The following is a 20,244-nucleotide window of genomic DNA, read 5'->3' as shown; positions in this document are numbered from 1 at the left end:
GTTTAATGATTATGAAGTATCAGTTTGGGATGATGAGAAAGTTCTAGAGATGACTAGTATACCACTAGCCATCTCCAGAACTTGCATTGCATCGCTTCTCGGCCTTTTGGCTAAGATCAAGTGCAGAACTTGCATTGCACAACAGTGCAAATGTACTTCATACCCTTGAATGGCACACTTGGAAATAGATAAAATGGTAAATTTTACTTATATTTTACCATAATAAAAAGTGGGGATTTGCTTTTTACACACAAAGGAAAGCACATCCTCTTTTTGATGAGATAAATATTAAGTGGCTGAATGTGCAATTAACAGAACATGCTTCTAACTTATTTCTGTCAGAACAAAGAATTCAGAAGTGGGAAATGGAGATCACCAAATATAGAGGTATTATGTAGTTTATCTCTTCTATTTCCCTCCAACCACTATCAAATATTACCTGTGTTTTAAAGAGCTCACTGCAGTTCTGGAACAATTTTGATGATGTCTGGTATTTCCCAGACAAGCCTTTTTTTTCCTTAAGGTTTTCCAAATATGTCTCCACTTCATCTGCCTGGAAAAACAAGAGAAAATACAACGCACACAACTTACTTTTCACAAGTAAAGTATTTAGAAAATAACAGATAGATTTCCTATAGGGCAGGTACAGTTTTGGATTTGCTATTTTAAAAACTTACAACATCAAATAAAAACTGTAATAATGTCCAAGAATCTAACGGTAGTAGACTCTAACATACAGAATTCTCTCTTTTTTTCTAAGCTCCAGTTTTGCATCTCCAACTATCTGCTTGTCATTTCTGTAATTCTGTCCTATGGCAACCCAAGATAATTTTGACATTCTTAATTCTTAACTTGTATTACCTATCTGGGGATCTGCTAAGCTCTTGACCAGCTTATCACAAGTTTCAAATGTATGAAGCTTTTAACTGTAAATTCAACTAGCGATTGATTAAGAGAAACATCAATAATGCTTCAAACTACATTCTGGACATATTATCATTTCTCCCTAAGTTCTTCAATCCTTTTAGTCCTCATCATTATCAGTCATACCCAACATTGTATAACAAGAGCAAAAAACAAATCAACACCACAAAAAAGATAATGTAAAACCCTAACACAAGGCAGAAATTCAAAATGCTTAAGATTTGAAAAACCAAGTGAATGGCAGACATTTTTTAAAGACCAGTTAGATTATCTTCGGAAAGGAAGAGAATAACAAATGGAGAACAGAAACGGAATGAAAAAGGCCTGAAAAATCCACCCTGGAGCCATATATCTTCAGTGCCCAAGTACAGTGTACTATGTCAATTGTGAAATGAGGTCTAAAACTATTTCCATACTACTACTAATAAAATAATAATGTCATTTGCCTTGTACTGATAATGCAAAGTAATGGTGGATAAAATTGCTGCCCCTTATCAGGAACCAAGGCAGTGGCACCTAATTATACCAGTCGTCATTGTAGTCAGTCACAAACTTACAGCTTAAAAAATAATTTTAAATACCAGTTTTACATAAGAATGCTTCACTAAAACAGCAAAAATTATTAATCTTATTAAATCTGGACTGTGAGCACATGCCTTTTTAAATATTCTATGAGACAAAATGGAAAACATGCAAAATACTATAAATGACTTGAGATAAAACACTTCACAACTATTTTGACTTACAACCTAAGCTATCCACTTTTTTCATTTACCTAAAAGAATAACTGACAAACTAGTTATTCACACTTGGTTATTTGGGAAATATTTTCTTGAAAATGGGCAAAGGAAGGCTGTCACTTCAAGGACAACACCTGACAGTATTATTGCCAATGACAAAATTTGAACTTCCAAGCCAAAACTGGACTTCGGAAAACTTGTATCTTCCTCACCATGAGCTCAACAGCCTCCAGTACTTAAGGAGTTTCTGATGTGACAGAGGGTGATGCTAACAAATATAACTTCAAGTTAATTGTAAAATGAGGTAGTATTTGAAAGAATGATAAAAATCAGTCAACAAGTATTTTCTAAATAAACCCTGTTACAAAATCAGACATGGATAAAAGACCAAAGTGCATGACACACCAACTCACTTAGTAGAAAAAGAACCCACTGATATGGTTTCAGATTCTACATTGCCACCAACCTTTAAGAAACTCTCTACTTGTTATGTTTTGGTACAGGATCAAAAAACAGTATCTACAATTATCTGAAAACACTATTAAGATATCATTCTTTTTTCCAACTATGTATCTGTGTGAGGCCACATTTCAACCAAAATAATATATTACAATAAACTGAAGAAGATATAAGAATCCAGCTGTCTTCAATTATCCAACATTAAATGAAAGGCGTTGCAAAAATACAAATACCACCCTTCTACGTTTCTGAAAAAGACATTTTTCATTAAAAAAACGTTTTTCATGTTAACATGCAATGGTTTATTATTGCTATTTTAAAATAAATTAATAAATATTTTTTGTATTTTGTGTTTTAATTTCTAATACGGTAACCCACATGAACAAAGGCTTTTTGGAGAGTGCAGTAATGGTTTTTTTAAATATTCAACGCTTCACGAATTTGCGTGTCATCCTTGTGCAGGAGCCGTGCTAATGTTCTCTGTGTTGTTCCAATTTTAGTATATGTGCTTGTTAGAAGGTGGGGGAGGGACAGTAAAGTACCCCCCAAATTGAGAAAGTATTTTTTTTTTTAATTTTTTTTTAACGTTTATTTATTTTTGGGACAGAGAGAGACAGAGCATGAACGGGGGAGGGGCAGAGAGAGAGGGAGACACAGAATCGGAAGCAGGCTCCAGGCTCTGAGCCATCAGCCCAGATCCCGATGCGGGGCTCGAACTCACGGACCGCGAGATCGTGACCTGAGCTGAAGTCGGCTGCTCAACCGACTGAGCCACCCAGGCGCCCCGAGGAAGTATTTTAAGACCAGAAAACAAAGCAGGCGACTCTCTACAGTTTATGCAGAGTTTTATTCGGGGTAACTTACTGACAGGGGGAGGGAAATGGGCAGAGTGTGATTCACGGCAGCTGCAGTTATTCTCCACAAAGTCCAGACCTTAGTCCACAGGTTTTATACAGTGAGGGGACACACAAAAGGACACTGTAGTGAGATCAAAGGGCTCCCATGTACCTCCAAAGGGCTTGCATGCATCTAATTAAAAGCTAAGCATTAATTAGATCTTGTGGCACCAACTGCGCATCAGGAGGGGGAAAGACTATGTTATCTCTAACAGATTAATGGAAGGCCAAAACAAGGCTCCCCCTGTCCCAGCCTTGGTGGACATTTTTAAGGTATGTATGTTCATCTCCAAGGGGTCTGGAACACGTAGCCCCTCAAGAGAGGTAATCGAACACACATGAACAAGATAGAGGGCCAAAGATAGAGTCAGCACTGTCAGCACTTCTACAGTGCTGCCAAGGTAAGCTAGATTCTACAGTAATTTTTAAGGATTGAGACCAAAAAGTTTGTGAATTGCTAGTACAGTAAGTCTATAAATTGGGAAGCACAGATTCTAACTTCAGCTTGTCTCCTACCTCCTCGTAGCTATGTGACACTCCTCCCTCTATCAGGTTAGGACCTGATGATATCTAAAGTCCAAGAAAAAGTTTGTTAATCTTATACTCCTTACCTTGAAGTTGTAGATTTCATTGTAACAATCAGCACTTTTCAGATACCAGGTTATATTCAAAGATACCTCACAAGGTTCTCCATCAACTATAAAAGAAGAAAACTTTGTGAATAAAGATGAGTCCCAAACAAAGCATTTTTCCTAAACTGTTACCACACATCTTATTTTTTCCTGCTAAATTTAGATACTCAAAGACCATCCCTTCTCCAAACTTGAGGTAATGAAATAATTTATGTAAAATAACTGGATATTCTTCAGATAAAAGTAAGTACTGTTATTCACAAAAGAACAGTTTTTGACCTGTTTAAGTTTATCTACTTTTATGCCTTAAAACCTCAGCTTCTGGTTCTCCGCTGGGAAAAACCTGGAAGTGATAAAGCAGTCCTAAGTTAAAACCACTCTTCTATTATCATTCAAGTATTTACTGAGCAGAGCACTGAAGTATACAAAGCTAACTGACAGTAAGCCAGAGGAGACTAGGACCCTTAAAAGGCTACATTCTAGCTGGAAAGACAAGGAATAACATTAGGGTCATCACAAAGCAGTACTCAAAGCTTTACTGAGGGAAAAATTAATGGCTTAGACTTTGAAAGATACCAAACTGGACTACAAGACAAAGAACTACAAACAAAAAGCAAACCTGGCTGGGGAAGGCAGAAGAGCAAAAGCAACACCGAAAGAGCATTAGACTCTTTCCAAAACCCACCTTAAGAGAAGCCTCAAGGAACTTCACAAAATCATAGTGGCTGCGTAACTCATTAAACGTAGTTTGGAACACAATATTCTAGTGGACCAATGCATTAGTCTCAAGATTTGAGAGTATAAATCTGACTATATGACTGATCAGCTGTCTCACCTGGAAGTCAGCTTATCTTTGATTGCAGCTGCACTATGGAACTCTAAGATACCTGCTTTATGCACATATGACAAAGATAAACATGACGGCATCTAGGAATCTGATTTTGATTAACGTAAGACGCGCACCTAATATTTGTTTTATTTTCTCAAATTAATTTTCAAGTGACACACTTTTTTTACAAGGTTCAATTAAAATACACAAAACTCTGTAATGTCTAGGTGGCACAGTTGGTTAATCATCTGACTCTTGATTTCAGCTCAGGTCACGATCTCTTGGTTCATGGGTTCAAGCCCCATGTCGGGCTCTGTGCTGACAGTGCAGAGCCTGCTTGGGATTCTGACTCCTTCTCTCTCTGCCCCTCCCTGACTTGCCAATGCGTGTGTGCGTGAGTGCTCTTTCTCTCAAAATAAATAAATAAACAAGAAATAAACATTAAAAAATGTTTAAAAATACACAAAACTCTGATGTGCTGAATAGAATTTACAGAAATGATAAAAAGGATATTGTAATCTCAATATAAACTACTCAGAAGAACCATACCAAGGAGAGATTAAACAGAAGCTAATAAGAAAATCCCCTAAAAGAAGATCTGCAGGAAAACTTGGCTGCAAAAATACTATTATGTTAAAAAAACACCATTCAGAACTTTGAATGGTTAGATTTAAGAGACAAAAATGGTCCTAGCAATTTCATGGAAAGCTATTTACCATACGCCCAAAAGTATAAAATCAGAGTCAAGGCATATGTGAGAAAGCAGAGAAGTAACAAAGTGAGAGATAATGTGATTTTCAGGGGCTTCAAATTCTCCAAAAATATGAAATGCAGACACTACAAAATATGCAGCTTGTACAACTTGGCAAAGCACCATTTGACCAAAATACAGGTAAAGAAAAGACTACACATAATAAAAAGGTAGAACAGCATGCAAGTTGTCAGGCTATCTCAAAAGACCAAAAACACTGTTCTCCCTGAGAGTTACTCTTATCTAGCACACCAACCTCTTAAGACTGACCAGTTTGTCAGAGTAATGTAATTTAAACCAAACTGAAGTCATTAGTCAAGAGATTGTATTTTCATGGATATAGTCTTCTCTTCATAGAAATTCTATAGGTCCCCTTCACTCCCACTAAACTATAAGCTCAGTAAGAGAGAGGACCTTTTCTATCATTTTCCTACTGTCTAAAACAGTGCTTCACATAATAGGTTTTTAATAAGTACACACTAGATGATTAAAACAATAAAATCATCCAATTAAAACTTATAACTTTGCACTTTCATAAAGAAAGATGTGCACAGAAGCACATATGGATGACCTGAACTTTTTTTAAATAATGTTTTTTAATTTATTTATTTTTGTTTAAAAAAATTTTTTTTTAACGTTTATTTATTTTTGAGACAGAGAGAGACAGAGCATGAACGGCGGAGAGGCAGAGAGAGAGGGAGACACAGAATCGGAAGCAGGCTCCAGGCTCTGAGCCATCAGCCCAGAGCCCGACGCGGGGCTCGAACTCACGGTCCGTGAGATCGTGACCCGAGCTGAAGTCGGACGCTCAACCGACTGAGCCACCCAGGCACCCCAATTTATTTATTTTTGAAAGAGAGACAGAGCAGAGGGAGGGACAGAGAAGGAGATAGAGAATCTGAAGCAGACTCCAGGCTCTGAGCTGCCAGCACAGAGCCCAACGCAGGGCTCAAACCCACGAGCCGTGAGATCATGACCTGAGCCAAAGTCAGATGCTCAACTGACTAAGCCACCCGGGCACCGAGCTGAACTTTTATCCCTGATCTTGAAATAGAGCTATCCATGATCATTTATTCCCTAAAATAAAACCATTTTCAAAAATAAAAGGAAGCTTTTCTTTAATGTGCAATGGGAAATTCTGGATTCAGATACAGTGGTTTTCTCACTGGACAGACTGGTTTAATTCCATGTAATCCCTACTTCCTGATAATATCTTTGAGCTTCCTCTTCCAAAGATCTAAATAGCAAAATACTCCTTCGGTAAACAAAGGATCACTGAACATATTCGTGCAGAGCCAAAGGTCTGACACCTAAGTCATTTGTTCAGTAAATACCTAACAAGCACACAAAAGCAAAATTGGTGGTATCTAACAGAGGGCAGATTAAAATACCATCAGACATAATTTGTCTAACTGTAAAGTGTAAACACCAGAAAAACAGGAGAAGAAAATAAAGTTCACACAAGTATTCTGAAGATTACTCAGGGAAAAGACCTTACTTATACTACGTGTTTATGCCTAGAAAATGCCAGACTATTAAATTTCAAAACTTATGTTTAGAGAAGATCAGAGATAGAAAATAGGTAATTTAAAAGTTTAAAGATCACTCAAAAACTTCATGAAATGCAAAAACTCACATTTCAGGAAGATAGTGGTATTTTTGAACAGGATCTTTCCAAAACTAAAATAATTTTTCCCCTGCAAAGATAAAGGAGAGAAAGATAATTAGCATAGATCACTTTAATTCCCAAGGCAGAATATAACTGTTAAAAAAACCTAAATTTATAAAATGTTTAAGTTAGTTTTCTAAACAACAACAAAATCGTATCCTTCCTTTTAGTAAAATTCAACCGTATCCAAACTGCAGAATTTTGTAGCTTGGTGCAGAGACATGATTTTTCCCCCACAGGCCATGAAGCAAGGACTCTAGAAAAGAAACTGCTAGAAATCCTAACTTAAATCTTCACGGGAGGTACTCCTTAATTAGTTCATTCGCTTTACTCACTAATCACTGTTCAGAATAACCAATCATTTCCTTAAATAAACTATTCTATGAGCAGACAGGTTTAACTATTAACCATTTTAGTAACAATAGCTAAAATTCAGAACCTGAAGATCTTCACCAAACGAACAAAAGCTATAATGCTCGCCATATAAAAGCACAAATAAGATTTGGACATTACAACCAGTGAGCAAAGCAGAATCAAACAAAAAGGCCACCGTGGTTTCAATAGGACTATTGCTTTTCGGCATTTCCTGCGTGCATCCGATTTTTGTGAGCTCACAGGACTATAAAAACTCTTACTTCCAATGAGGTGTAAAGGAGTGAGGTGGGGGACAGAAAGGGTCAACCTATCTAGTAAGTTGTCCAAAAGACAGCCTACCTTTACCATGTCAAATTTTAGAACACAATTTCTACCACTTCAGCCATTCTCATTTTAGAATATATTTTTTAAATGCCTAGGCTTCCTCATCACACAAGGCTTAGAACAACCATTCGAAAGTGCAAAGGAAATCAAACAACTTCGTAAGTACAATCATCCAGTAACAAAAAGTGCAAAGGAAAAAAGTGATAAAGACACCTATAAACAGATCTCTCTCATCCAACCTGGGGTCACTGGATTCTGTGAAACTTCAGCTGAAAGGGAAACCGTTCTCCACCTATCATCCATCAACTTTACACGTCTCACGTAAGGCACTGAAAGTTCTCTCTGACTTAGCTGATAAGAAACCATTCCACCATTCTTCTCCGCTCCTGAAGCGGCTCTGGCACTCCTGCTAACCTACCCACAGAAGTGCACGGCTTTCCGCTCCAGGGTAGTGGATCCTTGCTATCCAGCGACACAGATGCTCCAGGCAATTCCACCCCTTTTGAAGCGGACTTTTGCGGAACCTTCATGGACCCCTAGGGCCGCCGTAGCCCCACCCCTTGCTCGTCCAGGCTCAGTTGCTTCTGAAGTGAACACTCACCGACGGTATCGGAATGTGCCACTTGGATCGGTCAGCAGCAGCGACAGGTGCCGGTCCTACACCAAGGAGCGACAATGGGGACGGCTGAGCCCCCAAAAGAAGAAGAATGACAGGCAGCACCTGAAGCCACGCAGCCGCCGCCATCTTCACAGCCATGGAGCGCCTACCGAAAGCATTTCACCGTCTTCCGGTTCGCCCCGCCCTCTTCCGGCTCTGCTCTGGGGGCGGGATCATCCGGGTCCTCGAAACCTAGCGGGGCTTGTTTGTTTTTCCGCCCAGCAGCCCCTCCCTAAGCCAGTCGTCACGGTCTCGAGTGAGGTTTAGAGCGGAAAGCGCAGGCGTCGTCCCGTCGTAATCTGGTCACCTTGGAGCGTTAGGCTGTTAATCAACCTCCGCGTAGGTCTGCTTTTCTCCTCTCTCCCGCCCCTTAAAGGGGCTGGGGATTTTAAGCAAGCACCTCGTGTAGCGTTTGGCTCTCTCCTCTCGTTCGCCCCCGCCTCTCATACCTTCTAAGTCAAAGTGAGACGCGGGGTCCAGAAGTCTGGGAAAGCCGTAAGTCTGACTGCCTCTTTGGCAGGTAGTAGTGAGTTCTTGGTTTCTGGAGGTTTTTAAGCAAGGACTGGAATTTGGCAGTGGTGTAGTATAAGCACTTTCTAAGCTGTATCTACTGTACTAGATAAGCCCTTAAAAAAAAAATCGTTGTAGCCCTGAAAAGCATGATGGTGCAGTAGAATTTGGCTGGAGAACATCCACCTTCAGCACAGAGCAGTACGGCACTTTCTACTTAAAACTAAAAACGGAAAGAGTGGGCCAGTTTTCAGTATCTGTGTTGTGAGGGTCACTGTAATAAACCTGCAGACGTTTGACCTGGACCGGGCAAGCAGTCTCTGTACTACCTGGTTCTCACGCTCTAGATTTTTATCCTCTAGAGCTCTTTGAGTACACGCCCCCTCCACTACAAAGACAGTTGCGGTTCCTAATGAAAGCAGTTCCTTGTTGGCACTCATAAGCAAGAAAATTTTGTCATATCTCCGTAGAAACGCTAGTTTGGGCCTGGAAAACCCAGGAGTACGTGTAGTTTTGCCACTTCTTAAGGACCTGGGGAGGACTCCATTTCCCAAGAACTTGATGGTGGTGAAGTGCTGGTTGTAATTTAGAAAGACTGCCCTTCAGTGTTTTAAAAACCTCTTGGCGTTGGCCTAAGAGCTGAGAGCCGGTCCGACGGGCTGGGAAGCCATGGAAGCTGCTGGGAAAGAGGAAATCAGGTAAAGGCCCACTGGTCCTGCAGGGACTGACTTCAGACAGTAGGGAATAGATAGTACCCGAAAGTACCTGAAAGCAACATTAGGTTTGAAGGTTTTATTGATTGTTTGAATGGCCTCTTATTTGCATGTTGGGTATTTGTGTATTTAATCTTTACCAGTTGTCTCAATTCCCCAGGGAATTAGTTGATATTAATAGCTAGTCCCTCACAAAATATTTTCAGGATGCTTTACAGAACAGTGGAAGAATTGTGATCAGAACCCTAACATGAATTTCAGGCTACACCCCCATCTTCCTATATTATTACAGAGTTCATTCTTCAAAACTGAAAAGCAAGGATTGCAAATTTCTCTAATCTTTGCCGCTTGATTAAAGGAAACAGTGACACAGACTATGTTAGTGAAAGATTTGATTACTTACAAGAAAACAACTTTTTAGTACAGCCAAGTGTATCTGTGTGGGCTTGTTTTTATAATATCTTGAAATTTGTGTTCAATCATAGTTTCCTACATAATCATAGACATGCTGATTACAGCCGTATTCAGCAATATGTCTGCTTGAAGGCATGTGTGGGTTTTTTTTCCCTTTTATAGCCTAGAGTTGTTTTAATCATACGGAGGCTAATTTATTTTTTTTAAGACTTTTTTTTTTTGAGAGAGAGACAGACACAGAGATAGAGCATGAGCGGGGGAGGGGCAAAGAGAAAGGGAGACACAGAACCAGAAGCAGGCTACAGGCTCTGAGCTGTCAGTACAGAGCCCGACGTGGGGCTCAAACTTGGTAATGGCAAGATCATGACCTGGGCCGAAGTTGGATGCTCAACTGACTAAGCCACCTGGGCGGCCCCAAGATTTTAGTTTTAAGTAATCTCTATGTCCCATATGGGGCTCGAACTCACAACCCCAAGATCAAGAGTTGCATGCTCCACTGAATGAGCCAGCCAGGTGTCCCTGGAGGATAATTTAAACACATATACTCAAGTAGCAATATATATGCATCTTGTTCGTGTTCTATTCCAGAAACAGCTCTTCTGCGAACTTGGTTTTTTTAAAATTGGCTCTTAGATTGTCAACATTATCTTAGAAAGTAACAGATTTTCCTCCTACATCTGTTTCTGTTTTTACTCTAGCCCCTTGCACATACCTCTAATAAAGCATTTGTCAGGTTGATTCATGCTTGTTTGTTAGGCTCTTGCAGGAAGCTCTGACACAGTCCTCCATATCTTCCTCAGAACCCAGCACTCAGTAAGAATATTCTGCAAATATTTTGTTGAAAAAATGAGTGGATTATTTTTGTTTGTGTGGGTTGTTTTTTTTGTGTGCTTTTGCTCCTTCCTATTTTATTGTTGTAGTCATAGCCTTCAGTCATTATTTTAAAAGAACCCTTCCTCATAAGTGACAATACTCTCCTTCCAGTGCTTTCAGAGTAATCCCAGAACTTGATATTTTGTTGTTTACCTTGAGTGATTTACAAAAGGATGTTATTCTGCAGCACACATGCTATCATGTTAGGTTATGGCCATGACACAATTTTGCATTGCAAAAGTTCATTACCCACGTTCATGCTATAGTTAGGGAAGGAACAAAAATTGGATTCACAAACCTTGTGGAAAGTAAGTTTCTTAAAATGTCTTTTTATTTAGTGTTGAAGATGAAGCTGTGGATAAAAACATTTTCAAAGACTGCAGCAAGATTGCTTTCTACAGGTAAGGAGAGGAAATAATATTACCTAGATCAAAACATTGCAATATTGTAATGTTTATAGGCTTCCTAAGGAAAGAGTCAGTTAGGAAATACAGTCATTAAGAAATTCATCGGACAGGAGACCTTCACCTTTATACACTCACTACTATGTTATTTAAATTTCTTAATAAATTTATATTTTAAAAGTGTTTCTGGCTTTGAATAGATAGTACTTTTACATATTTCAAAAGTCAAATAATATAAAAATATATTCTTTGAAGAGTGTTACCCCCATGGTTGTCCCCTGCCACCCTATTCCACATCTTGTCCCTCTGAATAACCAGATTTGTCAATTTCTTATTTATCCTCCCGTTATTTCTTTTCATAAATACATTTATTCCTATATCACTGCCCTTCTTATACCAAGTAGCTTCCTATATATGCTGTTATGTACTTCTTTTTTTTTAATGCTAAATAGTTTATCCTGAGTATGTAGAGACTGCTCTCCCTTTTTATAGCTGTATAGTATTCCATTGGGTAGCCGTACTATAATATATTCAGTCTTCTTCCTATTGCTAGATCCTTGAGTTGTTTTTAATCTTTCAGCTATAAAATGACTGCCACAATGAAAAACTATACATATGTCATTTCCTATACATGCAGGAGTATTTATAGGATTAAATTCCAGGAATGGGATGACTGGGTCAAAGAATAAATGCACTTAAAATTTTAACTATTACCAGATACCCCTCATAGGGTTTGTACTGTTTTGTACTTTTTAAAATTGTATTTCTTTAAAATATTTTTGTTGAGTATCTCACTACAATTTTTGGTCATTTTACTTTCACAAAAATTGTATCCTATGTTACAACTTTCTAATTTATTCAGACTGCCCTAAAGGAAGAAAATCAGATCACTTAAATTCTGAATAGGTGCCTTAGAGGGAATTCTATAGGGAACTCTTGGTCATTTTGTTAAATCACTAGATTATACCGGATTTCCGCTAGAATTTATTGAGTTTCTCTTAAAGTATACATTTCATGGAAAGTGGAAGGGAACTTAACAAGCTAATAAATATCATCTATGAAAACTGCCCCACCTTTTCAATAAAGGGGACAAAATGCCATCCTAGAGCAGTGTTATGTTGAACAATTTCATTAGTATTTTATTAGCACTCTAATAACAAAGTGTTCTGTTAGTGCTTTATTAGAGTACTAATGCTGTCTGGGCCCGATACATTTATCATCATAGTGAATTTTAATGACTTCCACGTGGTAATATAGTTTGTTGAATGCTGACAGTCACAAATAATTCTCAGGCATTTGTATACTCTGTATCTGTAGGCGTCAGAAACAGCAGCTCTCCACAAAGTCCACCTATCAGGCATTACTAGACTCCGCCACAAAAGGCAAAGACAGCACCAAGTTCCAAATCCTCAATGAAGCAACTAAGGTAAAAAAGAAGTATTTTCTACAGAAAATTGTTTCCATACTAAATGGGGTTTGAATGAAGTAAATTTCCACAAAGGCTAATTAAAACTATGCATGCTTCAAAAATAAACTTTGCTGGAGAAATAATGTGATCTTTTTCATATGTACACTAGTACTTTAAAAGTAATGTGAATATTTACTTACAGACTGCCTGCGTATCAAATGCTTTTCTAGGTATTTTACAAATATTATTTCCTTTTAATTAGTCTTCATAATACAGAAAAGTGACTAGGAAGTCACTTGTTCTAAGTCACATAGCTAGTAATCAGTGTTTTCACCTGTGTCTATCAACTCTGTTAAGCATCCATGTTCTATTAGTGTTATACCCTGTACAGTTGAGCGTGTGGCCTGAGGAAGGTACAGATTGAGTGAATGTCCAAACCTCAAAATGTGGGTGGACCAGAGGAACAAGGGACTATGGAGTTGAAAACCTAAGTCACAAGTGTTCCATCTCCTGAGCTGCTTCACTAGCAGATCACCCTAGCTATTATATACTGAAAGGATTAGAGCAGTATTTTAAGTGCTTTTTCTCACTTGTCAAATCATACCGCTACTTCAGATGGGCCAGCCATAGAGGAAGTCCTGTATGGGCTGAGGTAGGAAGTATGGCTATGTGCAAGTACAGCGCTACCAGCCTGACCCACACTTCCAGATCCTCCCCGTCTTCTAAAGGCATCCGAAGCTTCTAAGGCCTCCCAGACCAATCTGGCTTCTTGGTAATTCTTATAGCTGAAAGACATACTTGAAGCCTTGAAGTGTAAGTTCCCTAACAGATGACTGAGAAGGAATTCCTCCTTTTGCTGCAAAGCTGTGAGATATCTCCCTGTGGCGACTGTAGCTCTCGCCCTGTGGTGCTGCACAAGGGAACCTCCTCAGAGAAGACAGAAGAAAAACTTGCTCCACAACGTCAGGGGGTTCTCTATAACATTTATTAAGCCTTTAATTTAGCAAAGGGTTCCAGCTTTATTCCCACACATGAGGACCTATTGCACGGTGAGGTCAGCTACTTTCTTTATGAAGTTTTAGAAAATGCAGCTGTTTCATAGATGTGCAATTTTCTAACATACTTTTCTTGCCTGAATTCAAAATAACGGCTAGAATTGTATTAACAGTTCTGTGTTCTCTGTCCCTCTCCTGTTTCCAATTTCAAGCTACTGTGATAGCAGTACACTTAGTTCATCTCTCTTTACACAAATGGGATGGTTTAACCTTTTTCTGAAACCTAATGCTGCTTTTATGTTTTTTTTTTAAATTTTTAATGTTTGTTTATTTTTGAGAGAGAGAGACAGAGCATGATTGGGGGAGGGGCAGAGAGAGAGGTAGACACAGAATCTGAAGCAGGCTCCAGCCTCCGAGCTGTCAGCACAGAGCCCAACGCAGGGCTTGAACTCACGAACCTTGAGATCATGACCTGAGCCAAAGTCAGACACTTTACAGACTGAGCCACCCAGGCGCTCCCCCTAATGCTGCTTTTATACTACCTCTTTTTTTCTGGAGGAATTTGCCCCCTTGCTTGGCATTTCTGATACCTTTGAGTTCTCAGCTCATGGTACCCCCAAAGTCCTCTACAAACTGATCCAAGTCTTTACTAATTACCTTTTTTTAGCATACTTTGATAGCCATTCATGGGAAAATATGAGGCAGCACTGATTTCCTTCCTGAAAAGCCACCTGCCATTTGCATGTGGTCTAATAGCCTGAGACCCAGCCAAACCTCTGTATTCAGGGTCAGCAGAAGCAGTTAGCTCTGGGAAATGCAAGGAGTCCACTAGAAACCTTGTAGGAGTCATTAAGCCTGCCACCAGATGTCAGGTACCTTCCATTCTTTTTTTTTTTTTCTTTTTTGTCATTTGTTCATCTTCCTATCTCTAATGTATCTAAACCCAGAGAGTTGTAGCTATCCCATAGTCAGGCAAGAATCTCTTCCCATCCTTGGAGAACTTCAGTGTATTGAGCATCTGAACATCCACTGTCATGAAGATTCATGCTGAAACAAAGTAAATGAGGCAGAAGCATCCTGTGGACCAAAATACAAGTGTTCATGCATCTTGATACCAATGCAGTTAGTGGTGGATCCCCACACGCAGCCTTTTGCAAAACTATAGATCAGCTCTCTTCACACATCCCTCTTTGGAGCCTGAAAACGTGCAAGACAATGCTGTTCAGGTCATGTGTCAGAACCAGAGCCCACCAGATCTGGATGCCTTCCAAAAAAAAGAAGCCACAGTCCAGGAGGACCCACAAGATCTTAACACAGACAGCACATGGCTCAGAAGGGAGTTGAGAAGCCCTAACAAACAAGGGTAGGTTATCCAGGATATTAGCAACATAGCTCCCAGGACTGAAAACTCTGTGGCCCCCTTGGAAGAGACTTCATGTTCAGGTATTAGAAATATTGGGGCTGCGGGGCTCAGCTATTGGGCTTTTGGGGCTCAGTCGATTGAGCATCCAACTTTGGCTCAGGTCATGATCTCACGGTTTGTAAGTTTGAGCCCCACATCAGGTTCTGTCATGGTAGAGCCCATTTAGGATCCTCTACACCCCCACCCCGTCCCTGTCCCTCCCCCACTTGTACTATCTCAAAAATAAACATTTTTTAAAAAGAAATATTGGGGCTGCATAGAGAATCTGCATGCTCTGATCTCAAGCAAATACATGTATATGTTTAGGAGGTCACCCTGAAATTCTGGGCTGAATTCCAATTTAATGTTTTCCTTGTCACTTGGAGTTGAGATGACGAATAGGGACTTAAGGTTTCGTGTCCTCTGTCAGTCTAATATGGGCAACGAAGATCCAGACAGTAATCTCCAAAGTTGTCTGAACCTTGTATCCAGCTTGCTGTATAGTCAAGCAGCCTGCTTTAGAGGTCGTTTCTGGGATAAGATGGGCGTTTCATGGGAGATATCACGTTAGGATATGGTGTGGGTGTGGTCTGGAGATTTAAAACAAGCTGCACATATCTACCTATTCAGAATGATAGCTTTTTACTTCAAGTTCACAGAAACAGAGCCCAGAGTCTAAGAGATCATATTCAGCTCACAGCTGCAGTTCTCAGATTTCACTGATGAAGCAGATTCTTAGTGTCGGCCTGCTCCCACACCCTTAAAACTCTTAAAGCAGTAACTTTGTTGTCAAGGTCTACTGTTAATTTTTGAAATCCTTCTTCTCAATCTTCTTCCCCCAATCTACCCCTTAATAAGCAACCAGAAAACAGAACCGAGCTTCATTGAGCATTTTCTTAGCTTGGACTGCCATAACAAAATACCATAAACTGGGGGTCTTAGACAACAGATATTTCTTTGCCAGAGTTCTAGAGTCTGGGAAATCCAAGATCAAGGTGTCTGTGGGCATCCTCTTCCTGGCTTATAGTCTACCACCTTCTTACTGTATTTTCACATAGCAGAGAGAGAGCTAATTCTCTGGTTTCTTCTTGTAAGGGCACTAATCCCATCATAACCCCACTCTCATGACCTTATCTAAACCTGTTTACCTCCCAGAGGCCCCATCTCCACATACCATCATATTGAGAGTTAGTGCTTCAAAATATGAATTGGACATGGAGGAATACACAATTCAGTTCATAGCAAACATGATGTTACTGAAACAGTAATATTACAGAACAAGCTGAAGTGTTTCCCTGTGTGTTGTCTCTAGGTCAAGACATCTAGGATTTGAAGAAAAGGCAGTTGTAGTTTAAAACGCATGAGTTCTCTCACATAGGGCCCCAGTATAGTATCTTGCCTATTCCTGAGAACAAAATAATCAGGTAGATATTTGATAAAAAGGCTTCCAGAAGAAAATCTTAAAGGAAGGTTAACAGTAAAATGTTGACTGCTTTTTTGGAACTGTTTTTTTCTGTTACCGATTTTTTACCTTCAGTGAAAATTTGACCTAGATTGAGAAACAGAAGATTTAGTCTTGTGACTTCAGAGCAGAGAAATGTATTCTGTCCTCCAAGTCTAGCTAAAAAGCACTGCTAGCAAGGCTAACCTGGAATAGACCTATGCCTTTGACCTACTTTATATTGCCAATTTTTATGCTTTCTTATGACATAGATGACTTTTTGGCAACATGTTTACTTTTCTTTACAGCCTGTTTACAAGTTTTCACTAGAGACTACACTTCTAGCAGCATCTCCAGGGATGCAGGCATATCTCTGAGCACCTCCATGAAGTTACCCCTTGCCTTTGCATCTAAGCCGGATGAAAATGGGATTTCACCCAGCCAGCCACATCCTCAGCAGATGAGGAAGAACTACAACTTGTTAGCCAGTACTGTTTCTGCAGAAGTGGCCGTCAACAGGCAGCTAATTTGGGAATAATAAACCAACTGGCTGCAACAGTGGAAGGAGCAGTTAGTGTCATACAGCACTTTAATGAACTCTTAGACAATCCTCTGGATGCTGGAGGTCTTTTTTATTTTTATTTTTTTCAGAGAAAGAGAGGAGTGGGGCTCACCTGAAGTGGGGTTCGAGCTCACCCGATGTGGTACTCGCTCTCACGAACCGTGAGATCATGACCTGAGCCGAGGTCATATGCTTAACAACTGAGCCACCCCAGTACCCTGAATTCTGGGAGGTCTTGATCAACAACTGGGAGAGGTTGTTGTTCACTCTCGTAGGCCTTTTAGATTAACTGTTCTTTAGAGTATGGAGAAGACACCTGGTACCAGAGGAGAGGCAAGATCTATATCCATCAAGAAGAAGTTTATGGAGTCATAATTTCCATTCCTAATACCCACTGCCATTTAAATATGTGTTCTATGGCAACATGTTTAGTTTCCTTTACTAGCAGGTTTTGCTGTTCTGTTAACTCAGTCACAATCTCTACTAGTTGTGATTCCCAGTTGTGGGTAAATAACAGGTTTTGTTTTAATATAATTGTGATCAGTCCACTACTTGAGTACAAAGACAGGGCTATTCCTAGCACCATAGTTTTTACAACCTGGTGGTATTTTTGTCCATGTGGCCAAACAAAACAAAACAAAAACAACTACATAAAACTAGACTTATGGATGACAGACTAGCAGGTTTTCTTTTTACTAAGCATAGAATAAATAGGATAGGAAAAGAGAATTTGTACTCTTTCCCAGACTATGAGAAGTGAGTCTCTGAATAAAGGTTTATGAAAAACCAAATAGAAGCTTGTAGTGCTAAAAGGAACCTCTAAATGTACTCCTTTCTCTGAGGATTTATCTCATGTTCTCTGTGTAGGTGGACATTTGCACATCTTAAATACTTTTAAGGAGCAAAATCCATGCTGTCTCATTATTTAAAATGCTTAATTATATATTTCTTCACCTATTTTGCAGTAATCCATCTTGCTGCGATTTGAGTGTAACTGTTACTGTATTCCGAGTATTAACATGCACTCCTAGTTTAAGCAATCTAGCTTCTGTAAGTTAACATACTTTTTCATTGTCATTTCCAATCCTAAGAGGAAGAAGAGATTCAATAATTATTTGTGTATTACTTTTTCACCAATGTCCGAGCAGAAGAAGAAGAGGAATGTATACAAATTCTTAATGTATTAGGTAGAAGAACATAACATTCATGTCCCCACTTTTTGACACAGCAAGGTTTTGGTGGGAGAACTGAAAAATAACTGGCAATTGAGAAACCCAGAGAAGTGGTTTTTAAACTGTCAAACCACAGAGCCCAGGTTTCCATGGAGTTGTCTCAAAGTTCAGTTCAGGGAGGGGCTCAAAGGCAGGGGCACTGAGTCTCCCCACTGTCTTTAACCCAAGTAGCTTTATTTATTGCACTAGTGAAAATCTGCTGCTATTAAAAAAATTTTTTTAAGTCAATAAAAACAGCACGAGCCAGATCATAGAAGCAAAGCATACTAATGTCTAAGGAGATTATATGCTTGGACCATGAGAGCTATGTTGGTAATAGTAGGAGGTTTGAATGAATCTGAATACCTTGAAAAGGATTACCTACTGGAAAAAACCACTTGCTTAATTGAGCTAAAATGAAAACAAAATGGAGCTTTGACTCTGATTCGTATGTTTGGTCGTATAAGGTCATTAGAATAAAAGCAGTGTTATTATCTGCCTCCTCATATAATTAGGATTCTTTCTGAGCTGCAGCCTCAGGAACAGAACATACAGACCAGTCTTTGGTTTAAAAAAAAAAATTGTTTTTAAAGACAGTTATTTCACTATAACTGGGAAGATCTCTGAGTGCATAAACTAGGTGCAATTTGTTCATCATATGTAGGCAACCTGTGGGCCCTCTGCTTAGGATGTGCTTGCTCATTCTGCCTACCCAGAGACCAGCTAATCTCTGAAGGTCCTGCTCCCCCAGAGACAGCCCAGAACCCCTTTCCTTACAGTCATCACTAATATTCTCTCTCCTTGTTCTCCCACAGCACTGTCCTTGTCCTTCCATCTCAGCACCTATAAAATGCTTTATGTTTACTATGTGTTTTGTCTGTAAATTGCAGTCTTCCTCTAAGAGTTTAGTCATCTTTTTCACAGCACCTCACAATATTAGATGCCAAATAAATGTTAAATTTGAGAGAACAATGGAAATGTATGTCTCGCTTCGGAGACAATACATAATCTAACAGAATTTCAGCTTTATTTGTATTTGGACACATTTTTAAATCTTAGAATTCTGATGGCACACTTGAAGTAATTAAATTTACAAAAGAATGTTAAACATACAATGAATAATTACAGTATGTTGAGGCAGGGGAAGGGTAATGTTGGTCAAAGAGTATAAACTTCCAGCTAAACAATATGAGTAAGATCTAAGGATTCTATTGTACAGCATAGTGACTATAACTGATAATACTCTGTTATATACTTGAATGTTTCTAAGAGAGTAGATCTTAAATGTTCTCATCACAAAAAGGAAATGGTAATTATGTGATACGATGCAGTTGTTAGCTAATGCTATGGTGGTAATCATTTTGCAATATATAAGTGTCGAATCAATAGATGATGTACACCTTAAATTTGTACATTATGTCAATTTTATTTCAATAAAGGTAGAAAAAATAATTACACTGCTACTCTACTATAATCCTACTTTATTTTTAAAAATTTTTTATGACATTCATTTTTGAGCAACAAACAGCACACGAGCAGGGAGGGGCAGAGAGAGAGGGAGACATAGAATCGGAAGCAGGCTCCAGGCTCCAAGCTGTCAGCACAGAGCCCAACGTGGGGCTCAGACTCATGGACCGTGAGATCATGACCTGAGCTGAAGTCAGACGATCAACTGACTGAGCCACCCAGGCACCCCTACTATAACCCTACTTTAAGAATTATCTGTAAAAGGAGCCAGAGCCACTGCACTATTTACGTGGTCACTCTTAAGTGTTGGGTCACTACTTAAGTGCCCTGACTACTTTTCTACATTCCCAAAGAGGCAAAGTTCCAATAATATCTTTATTTTAATGCTGTGATATTCTCCCTGCTTCCTATTTTACTTGTACCACATTGACCCTGTTCTACACTATGTCACACAGCCTGCCCTCCTTAGCCTTTGATTTAACAGATGTTACAGTAACAGTACATGTACCCAGTTGTAACCAGAATCTGGCATCACATGAAGGATTTAATGAAGGATTTGCTATCAACCACTGCGGCATGGCACAGCA

The 20,244-nt window shown here is 39.3% G+C and overlaps 2 protein-coding genes and 2 non-coding genes across 12 annotated transcripts in view; 2 read left to right on the top strand and 2 right to left on the bottom strand.

Moving 5' to 3' along the window:
- Positions 1 to 8,406, bottom strand: part of TMEM87A (transmembrane protein 87A) — a 40,051-nt gene extending 31,645 nt beyond the window's left edge. Inside the window, exons 1-4 of one of the 3 annotated variants that reach the window (XM_042989081.1) lie at positions 8,201 to 8,406; positions 6,868 to 6,928; positions 3,631 to 3,716; positions 440 to 553 (exon numbers count right to left, since the gene is read on the bottom strand). In XM_042989081.1, coding sequence (XP_042845015.1) covers positions 440 to 553; positions 3,631 to 3,716; positions 6,868 to 6,928; positions 8,201 to 8,356 — 417 coding nt within the window. In that variant the 5' untranslated portion in view covers positions 8,357 to 8,406. The remainder of the gene's footprint in view (positions 1 to 439; positions 554 to 3,630; positions 3,717 to 6,867; positions 6,929 to 8,200) is intronic. The other 2 variants (XM_007081701.3, XM_007081702.3) reach the window with 2 other exon arrangements.
- LOC122239750 lies at positions 91 to 287 on the top strand. Its single transcript, XR_006219147.1, has one exon. It is a non-coding gene; the product is annotated as a U2 spliceosomal RNA (small nuclear RNA).
- LOC122239804 lies at positions 2,541 to 2,642 on the bottom strand. Its single transcript, XR_006219190.1, has one exon. It is a non-coding gene; the product is annotated as a U6 spliceosomal RNA (small nuclear RNA).
- GANC (glucosidase alpha, neutral C) overlaps positions 8,369 to 20,244 on the top strand; it is a 74,977-nt gene continuing 63,101 nt past the window's right edge. The window contains exons 1-5 of one of the 7 annotated variants that reach the window (XM_042989080.1): positions 8,439 to 8,596; positions 9,238 to 9,465; positions 11,106 to 11,168; positions 12,489 to 12,597; positions 16,726 to 16,878. In XM_042989080.1, the coding sequence (XP_042845014.1) occupies positions 9,437 to 9,465; positions 11,106 to 11,168; positions 12,489 to 12,597; positions 16,726 to 16,794 (270 nt within the window). In that variant the 5' untranslated portion in view covers positions 8,439 to 8,596; positions 9,238 to 9,436 and the 3' untranslated portion in view covers positions 16,795 to 16,878. The other 6 variants (XM_042989076.1, XM_042989077.1, XM_042989075.1 and 3 more) reach the window with 6 other exon arrangements.

Source organism: Panthera tigris, chromosome B3, assembly GCF_018350195.1.
Source record: "Panthera tigris isolate Pti1 chromosome B3, P.tigris_Pti1_mat1.1, whole genome shotgun sequence".
In the NCBI taxonomy this organism is placed as follows: domain Eukaryota; kingdom Metazoa; phylum Chordata; class Mammalia; order Carnivora; family Felidae; genus Panthera; species Panthera tigris.
Note: the sequence above shows the minus strand (reverse complement) of the source record. Positions and strands in the feature narration are given on the sequence as shown.